The following is a 9065-nucleotide window of genomic DNA, read 5'->3' as shown; positions in this document are numbered from 1 at the left end:
CAGAAGTCTCATTTGTATATATCCATTCTGGGAAGTGGAGATCCCAGGCTGCTTTTTCTTGTATCATCTTCACCCCTGACTCAATTGGATTTTATTCCTTTTAATTCCAGATACGAAGATGAAATCAACAAACGCACAGCAGCAGAGAATGAGTTTGTGAAATTGAAGAAGGTGAGATTGAGGCAGATCAGGGGTTCATGGCCCTTTCCTGAAGGAGAGGGTTCTGAGAAAAGAATCACTGAGGAGACTAAAACAGGAGCAGACTGTGTAGGGGGGCTCATCTGATCCCAGGCTGTTTGCTTCTTCCCCAGGATGTGGATATTGCCTACATGAACAAGGTTGAACTACAAACCAAGGTAGACGCTCTCACAGATGAGATAAACTTCCTAAGAACCTTCTATGATGCTGTAAGTATCTCTCCACATTCTGTTTTATTGCCTTTAAAGAGATTTGTGAAGAGTGGAATATCTTTGCTCTAGGTACCTCTCTAAACATCATGACCAAAGATGATCGGATGATCTCTTGTTCTGCAGGAACTGGCTCAGATGCAAACCCACATCTCAGACACTTCTGTGGTCCTCTCCATGGACAACAACCGCAACCTGGACCTGGACAGCATCATCGCTGAAGTCAAAGCCCAATATGAGGAGATCGCTCAGAGGAGCCGGGCTGAGGCTGAGTCCTGGTACCAGTCCAAGGTGAGTGGTGAGGAATCCCTGTGCCTCCTCTGTGATCATCAGGGAGGCTGTAGTCTTCAGTGGGGAAACTACAACTAAGAAGTGGGGGCCTCTCAGGGTAGACCTTTTGGGTAATTATGCCCAAGTCTCATAGGTCAAAGAACCCAAGTTAAGATGAAAGCTAATGTAGATCAAGGTGAATGACTTTTGTTTTAGCTTTATTTCAATGTTGACTCTCAGCAAGAGTACAGAATATTGCTTGTCCTGAAGAGAACCAGTCAGTCAGTAGTCTCACCAAGGATGGTGTGTGATGGGTGAAGAGCGTCAATGACCTAGTAACACTAGTTTTCTTTAAATGTCTTATGGAAAACCATTAGATTCTATTTTGAAAACCTTGATTAGTGTCCTGTGAAGCCCATGGACAGCCGCCTTGTCTCCCTCTGGTTCACAGTACGAGGAGCTGCGGGTGACGGCGGGCAGACACGGGGATGACCTGCGCAACACCAAGCAGGAGATCTCTGAGATCAACCGCGTGATCCAGAGGCTGAGATCTGAGATTGACCACGTCAAGAAGCAGGTACAGTGGGGACCATGGAAGAGAAAAGCATTCTTTCCTTTCTAGACCATCAGGTATCATCAACCATCATGTGGGAAATTCTTGGGCACTGAGGAAAAAGCAGAGGGAGGAGGACATGTCATGGTTGAGTTTCCCCAGGTTAGAGAGATGGAGCCCAACTCAAGAGCAGGAAACAAACTCAGGATAGGACAAATCTCAGCTGGTCAGCGGTTCATACACAGAGTCTAGAGGCATCGAAATGAGATTCCATAAGGAGAATGATTGAGTTGGGGATGCAAGACACACGTTGGCAAAGAAAAGCTCAGGCTAGAAAGTGCAGGGGAAGAATGCTGAAAATATGCTCATACTCAATGTGAAAAAGAATCTGAGAAAAGACACAGGACAAAAGAGGTTGTTCAAAAAAATCTGTGAAGTGAAACGAAGGTGAGGTCTCAAGAGTTTGAGATAAAATTGTCTTTCAGGGAGGATGTTTGTGGTTTTGTAGAAGTTATTGTACATCCATGTGAACTTATCCAAAGTTCAACATTCAAAACTAGGCAGTAGGTCTATATCTTCCCATGTCCCCTGGTCTTCAGTCTTCTGTGGTATCTTCCAGCCCCATCATCATTAGGGTGGTTAACACAGAAGGGAATAAATGTTCTTAAAGGACTCCAAGACTAGTTAAGGTTTGTAGAAAGGAGAAAAACTGGACAAAACGAATCAAACCTCCTTTTCCACGAGATCTGGGCTCTAGAGCTCTTCCTCACTGGGAAAGTAGAACTATGTTTCCTCTCCCCTGGAGTCCAGATTCAGGTTCCTCTGCCCTCCTCTCCTCTAGTGTGCCAGCCTGCAATCTGCCATCGCCGACGCTGAGCAGCGTGGGGAGCTGGCCCTCAAGGATGCCAGGAACAAGTTGGCTGACCTGGAGGACGCCCTGCAGAAGGCCAAGCAAGACATGGCCCGGCTGCTGAAGGAGTACCAGGAGCTCATGAATGTCAAGCTGGCCCTGGACGTGGAGATTGCCACCTACAGAAAGCTGCTGGAAGGCGAGGAGTGCAGGTGAGTAACTCACACAGCCTCCACAATCATCTGGCTCCATCTCCAAGAAGTCCTGCCAATGAGCCCAAGTAGAAGGTGCTCTAGTGGTGGTCATAGTGCTACTCCCAGGAGAGCACCGAGAAGGCAGGCTCCTGGGGACTCTCCTCACACGGAGGTTTCCCATGCGGGGCCAGCTGTGGCTCTGGGTCTCATCGTGGCTGTGTCTTCTCTCTCCTAGGCTGAGTGGGGAAGGCGTTGGACAAGTCAACATCTGTAAGTACCTTCACCTGCCCCCATCCCTGCCCTTGTGTCCCTCTGACTGGACTCTGTGTGGCAGAGTGAGCTCACCATCTTGTCCTGACCTTGTCCCTTTGCCTCCACAGCTGTGGTGCAGTCCACTGTCTCTGGTGGCTATGGTGGTGCTGGTGGCTATGGTGGTGCCAGCGGTCTCGGCAGTGGCTTAGGCGTGAGTGGAGGAAGTGGCTACTCCTACAGCAGCGGTCACAGCCTTGGAGGTGGCTTCAGTTCTGGCAGTGGCAGAGCCATAGGGTGTGGCTTCGGCTCCTCTGGGGGCAGCAGTTCCACCATCAAATACACCACCACCACCTCCTCCTCCAGCAGGAAGGGCTACAAGCACTGAAGTCCTGTCATGGGCTCAAGCTCCCACAATGTCTCAGGCTCCCTCTGTTGCTTTGCACTCTCCTCCAGTTGCTTTATCTTTCCTGCTTCCTTTTCTTACTTCTTGAATTAAAACTGAAGTTGCTGAGTGTCCTCATCTCCTCTCTCCCAAAACCTGTTGCAACTGAGCTTCCATTGTTCACCATTGGAAGGTCGTTACTTGGGTCCTAGTCCAGACAGGGTAATCCCACTTACTTTCTACTGGCCCAGGAGATCCCATCTCAGAGATGTTGTGTTCCTCCCTTGCAGTGATTGTGAAAGCACAAGTGACTAGTTCTATGATGTACAGGATTTGTATCCCTGTGTTCCTTCCTCTGCTCTTTGCTCACTTGTATTGCTAAATAAAGCAGATTTATCATATAATGTGTGGTTTCACATAGCCTTTCTTTGTCACAAATGGTTCCTGAGGTTTTCACGTGACAGATGAAGCATACTTCTCAGGCATGAAGCACACTCCCCACCCCCATATGCCTCACTCGCTTCCTGTAGAGAACTTCAACAAACAGCAGCTTCGGATACTGATAATCAGCTTTCTCTCACAGATACAATTTAATCCAAATGTTTGGCAAGTGTAATGGGAGGACTCTGGTCCAGCATCACGTATACTCTGCTTTTTATTGTTGGGGCCAAGTGTAATCAATTAGTCTCTCCTCCTAGGACCACTCAACCCACACTCAAGGGGTCAAGTCTTAATGTTCATTACAGGAATCATGTTTCTGGCCCATCAGAGCAGAACAACATTTAGCAATTAAATAGGATATTTGATTTTTACTTAGAGTTAACTTCCTAACAACAAACTTGCCTGAGAAAGTATATCAAGGGTAATTAAAGTGTATGTACTTTTGAACCAAAATTCTATTTCTGTACATGTATCCTGAAGAAATAGTACAAACACAGGAAGAAGTATATACATGGATGTGAATTCCAACCATCTTCCCAGCATGGAAAAACTGAAAGTGGGAGAGTTGATCACATTCAGCAGAAAACTCAGATGCTGGTTTCTCAAAGTGTGAAGGCCAAATAAGAATGGTACTTTCCACCTTCTCACACCTTAACACTCTCTAGGAGGTGGATGAAGCTGAGTCTTTCCTCTCTCCGGTGTGATCTGGCTGCTGTGACTGCTCTGAATGGGGATAATTTAAACTCAGGATATGGTGCAAGGCTCCTCACTCACTGGTGCTGTCTTTTGGCCATGCCAGCCCCTATTTCCTCATGAGTGACCATTATCTCCTTTGCCCCCAGGCTCTTACATCACGAGAGAAAGTTCCTTGGTTTCAATAGCATGGAGAGGGTGCCTCAGGATCCCCTTATCAGTACACTGCTGTGTTCATCTATAACCATTCCCCCAGCGAGGTGGGCAGCCTCTCACACTGGTATCTTCTCACTCTCCCCAGAATTCCCCAACAGCAGGTATGTGCTGACTGGGTTCCAAAATCCATGCCCACTTAGTGTCTGTATTATTATGTACCTATCAGAAGTAATGGAAAGAAAATACTGACTAGGAAAAATACATAGAATACAATAATTAATAATAAGCAGATTGCAAAATAATATGTAGACGTAGATTTGTCTAATGAAAATCTTAGGGTGCAGATGTTGATAGCAAAATAGCAGACTGGAAAGCCCCAAACTCTCCTTTTGCTAAAGAAACATTGAAAAAACAACCAGAAGCTGTCTGAACATTGTAGGGGCTCTGGAAAACACTCAAAATTTGCAATAGCCAAGCAAATGCCCTCTCAAGAAAATCCATCTTCCATATTACAGCAAAATGTCATGACAATGTTCCTAGCGCTTTCCCTCCCCTATATGCGGTGCAGTTGTGGCCTTGAGCAGACAGCAACCTTGTTCTTAAACTTTTTTTCCAATCCCCCTCCCACACTCCAGTTGCCCCTCAAACCCATTTGCTCCTCTTGGTCACCCTTCACCCACCAGCACATGCATCTTGAATCGAAGATGCAGATGCAGACTATTTGAAAATGATTGTGCAAATCTCTTCAAACACATCTGGGGGGCATTCCTGAAGAAATGTTGCAAGGGTCCCATCTTCGTTTCCCATAAATTCAGATGCAGGCAAGAAAAGTAGCAGGAAGACTCAGTAAAAACTACAGGGCAAACTACAAAGACATCGACACCTGGGGCAAAAGATTACGGGAGAAGACACACAATAGACCCTCTGCCCATCCAAGGTCCACAGGCTAAGCTGCAGCGAGACTCTGGGAAATGAGGCAGCTGTGCACAGGAGAACATTTAGAAAACTGTGTCTAGGTCCAGGCAAAACACACGTACAGAAATGTCTTGAGTAGTCTTAAGCATTCATCTGGGACTGCTCTCTAGGTTCAGAGCAAGCCCTGTTATGTGGTGAAGGAGCGTCCCATCACAGGGAGAAGTGGTTGTTCTCAGTCTGCTGTTTTGGCTTTTTTATTGTTGTTGTTTTTCAGCTCCTGGTATACAAAAACATCTTCATCAAAAACAGTAGCTGAACACAAGCTATAGGAGCAGCCTGATGTTGAGGTGTTCAGCATGCCAGGCGCGGTTGACTCATTTAACACTACTAGTCAATGTGAAGCATAGGTCCTCAGGCACAAACCCAAGAATCTCTTGTGTGCAAAAGTCACGGGGTGCATGCATGACCTGAGGCAGGACCCTGTTAGTCATGAACTTTCTAGAAACTGGGAAGTAGAATTGGATAAAAAATCAGAGACATTTGATTGCCTCTTGGCAGCATTTTGTTAAACAAGAGGGAAAAAAAGCAGAGACTGTGAATTGTAAGTTATTCTGCAATGATTCATTGGGCAAGGTTTTTAAGGAATAATAGAATTATTCACATAGCCTGTTAGCGTAAATATGCCCCCAGCTCACTCCCCATAATATTTTCTGCCAACAACTCATCTAGACGGAGTTCACATCTTTCAAAGATGAGCACTAGTCAGAAGGGAACCATTCCAGGACCAACAAGAGATACACATTCAAAAATGAAATGAATAGGAAAATAAAAAGGCAGATAACGAGCACTCATCAGAACAAAGTCATCATAAAATATTGCCAAAATAAAATAAATCCTCTATAAAATTCAAGGAAAAAAAGCATATAATGAGAGAGTAAGATAGAAAACATTACTTAGAGAAGTCAGATATGAGGCAGAGAGAAAAATAAAACTAGCAGGGAGATGAAGGTCAAGTTAATGTCAGTACAAAGGGCAATACACACGTTGAATGCACAGCAAAGAGCATATGGGATAATATTGAGGAAAGAGAATCAGGGTCTTCAATTCATTTCAGTTCAGTCGCTCAGTCGTGTCTGACTCTTTGTGACCCCATGAATCACAGCACGCCAGGCCTCCCTGTCCATCACCAACTCCCGGAGTTCACCCAGACTCACGTCCATCAAGTCAGTGATGCCATCCAGCCATCTCATCCTCTGTCGTCCCCTTCTCCTCCTGCCCCCAATCCCTCCCAGCATCAGAGTCTTTTCCAATGAGTCAGCTCTTCGCATGAGGTGGCCGAAGTACTGGAGTTTCAGCTTTAGCATCATTCCTTCCAAAGAAATCCCAGGGCTGATCTCCTTCAGAATGGACTGGTTGGATCTCCTTGCAGTCCAAGGGACTCTCAAGAGTCTTCTCCAACACCACAGTTCAAAAGCATCAATTCTTCGGCACTCAGCCTTCTTCACAGTCCAACTCTCACATCCATACATGACCACAGGAAAAACCATAGCCTTGACTAGACAAACCTTTGTTGGCAAAGTAATGTCTCTGCTTTTGAATATGCTATCTAGGTTGGTCATAACTTTCCTTCCAAGGAGTAAGCATCTTTTAATTTCATGGCTGCAGTCACCATCTGTAGTGATTTTGCAGGGGTCTTAGTGGGAGTTAATAAGAGGTTAAAGAAAGGTCAAGAGGCTATAGGATAGACAAAGAATACAAAGGAGATTCAACACAAGCATAATTTGAACAACTAACAGAAAAGAATGTACACACACACACACAACCTCACACATACAAATGGTCCCTCCCAAAGCACAGAAACATCTTCAATTAGGTGATTAGGGATTTGTGCTGAGATTCATTTTGACATATAAATATAGGCAAATGTGTGTAATTTAGTCATTTTAAAATATGTAAAACCTAGACAGCATATTAAAAAGCAAAGACATCATTTTGCTAACAAAAATCCATCTAGTTAAATGGTTTTTCCAGTAGTCATGTACAGATGTGATAGTTGGACCATAAGGAAAGCTGAGCACCGAAGAACTGATGTTTTCAAATTGTGGTGTTGGAGAAGATTCCTTACGGTCCCTTGGACTGCAAGGAGATCAAACCAGTCAATCCTAAAGGAAATCAATCCTGAATAGTCATTGGAAAGACTGATGCTGAAACTCTAATATTTTGACTAGCTGATGCAAAAAGCCAACTCATTAGAAAAGACCCTGATGCTTGGAAAGATTGAGGGCAGGAGGAGAAGGGGAAGACAGAGGATGAGATGGTTGGATGGTGTCACTGACTCAATGGACATGAGCTTGAGCAAACTTCGGGTGAGAGTGAAGGACAGGCAAGCCTGGCGTGCTGCAGTCCATGGAGTTGCAAAGAGTTGGACATGACTTAGTAACTGAACAACAACAACAAATATCATATATGGGTATAAAGAGTGAAGTCTTGCAGCTTGTGACAACATGGATGGATCTCTAGGGCTTTACCTTAAGTGACATAAGTCAGAGAAAAACAAGTATTGCAAATCTCTCATATGTGAAATCCTAAAAGCATATGCATTTTCAAAAATTTAAAAACTAAACTCATAGATGTAGAGACCAGACTGGTGGTTACCAGAGGTGGGGAGAGGCGGGAGAGGTGAGAGAAATGGGTGAAATGATTTTGCAGGTTTTAAGTTTAAATAAATTAAATTTTTTAAAAAACCCCACAGAGATACAATCATATATTCTTGGAATGTGATGGCTAACATCACAATAATTGAGGATACCAAGGCAACAATATGGAGCAACTGGAGCACTCATACACTGCTGTGGAAACACAAAATGATGCAAGTATTCTGCAAATATATATACATATAAATTTATACATTTGCCTATACCTATATATCTATATAGGGCTTTTTTGGTGGCTCAGGTGATAGAGAATCTGCCTGCATGGAGAAGGAAATGGCAATCCACTCCAGTACTATTGCCTGGAAAATCCCATGGACAGAGGAGCCTGGTAGGCTACGGTCCATGGGGTCACAAAGAGTCGGGCATGACTGAGTGACTTCACTTTCACTTTCTTTGGGACAGGAGTGAAAACTGACCTCTTCCAGTCCTGTGGCCACTGCTGCATTTTCCAAATTTGCTGGCATATTGAGTGCAGCACTTTCACAGCATCATCTTTTAGGATTTGAAATAGCTCATCTGGAATTCCATCACCTCCACTAGCTTTGTTCACAGTGATGCTTCCTAAGGCCCAATTGACTTTACATTCCAGGAACAAAAAGAATTAAATATCTTTAATTCTCAAAACACCATTGCAACAACAAAAAAAATTAAATATCTAGGAATAGACATACCTAACTGAGATAAAGTTGAAATTCCAGTACTTCACCCACCTCGTGTGAAGAGTTGACTCACTGGAAAAGACTGATGCTGGGAGGGATTAGGGGTGGGAGGAGAAGGGGATGACAGAGGATGAGATGGCTGGATGGCATCACTGACTCAATGGACAAGAGTTTGGGTGAACTCTGGGAGTTGGTGATGGACAGGGAGGCCTGGCGTGCTGCAATTCACGGGATCTCAAAGAGTCGGACACGACTGAGTGACTGAACTGAACTGAAGGAGACAAAAGAACTGTACACAGAAAATTATAAGACAGTGATGAAAGATATCAGATGGGGAAATAGTGGAAACAGTGACAGACTTAATTTTCTTGGGCTCCAAAATCACTGCAGATGGTGATTGCAGCCATGAAATTAAAAGATGCTTACTCCTTGGAGGGAAAGTTACGACCAACCTAGATTGCCTATTGAAAAGCAGAGATATTACTTTCTCAACAAAGGTCCATCTAGTCAAGGCTATGGTTTTTCCAATGGTCATGTATGGATGTGAGTTGCACTATGAAGAAAGCTGAGTGCCGAAGA

At 44.4% G+C, this 9065-nt stretch overlaps 1 protein-coding gene across 1 annotated transcript in view; it reads left to right on the top strand.

Annotated features, from left to right (window-relative positions):
• The window catches only part of LOC105001715 (keratin, type II cytoskeletal 6C-like), a 4975-nt gene extending 1933 nt beyond the window's left edge, over positions 1-3042 (top strand). The window contains exons 3-9 of the mRNA XM_010858087.1: positions 111-171; positions 312-407; positions 534-698; positions 1129-1254; positions 2072-2292; positions 2510-2544; positions 2655-3042. Coding sequence (XP_010856389.1) covers positions 111-171; positions 312-407; positions 534-698; positions 1129-1254; positions 2072-2292; positions 2510-2544; positions 2655-2911 — 961 coding nt within the window. The 3' untranslated portion in view covers positions 2912-3042. The remainder of the gene's footprint in view (positions 1-110; positions 172-311; positions 408-533; positions 699-1128; positions 1255-2071; positions 2293-2509; positions 2545-2654) is intronic.
• Positions 3043-9065: the final 6023 nt, after the last annotated feature.

Source organism: Bison bison, unplaced genomic scaffold (assembly GCF_000754665.1).
Source record: "Bison bison bison isolate TAMUID 2011002044 unplaced genomic scaffold, Bison_UMD1.0 scf7180017864383, whole genome shotgun sequence".
Taxonomy (NCBI): Eukaryota; Metazoa; Chordata; class Mammalia; order Artiodactyla; family Bovidae; genus Bison; species Bison bison.
Note: the sequence above shows the minus strand (reverse complement) of the source record. Positions and strands in the feature narration are given on the sequence as shown.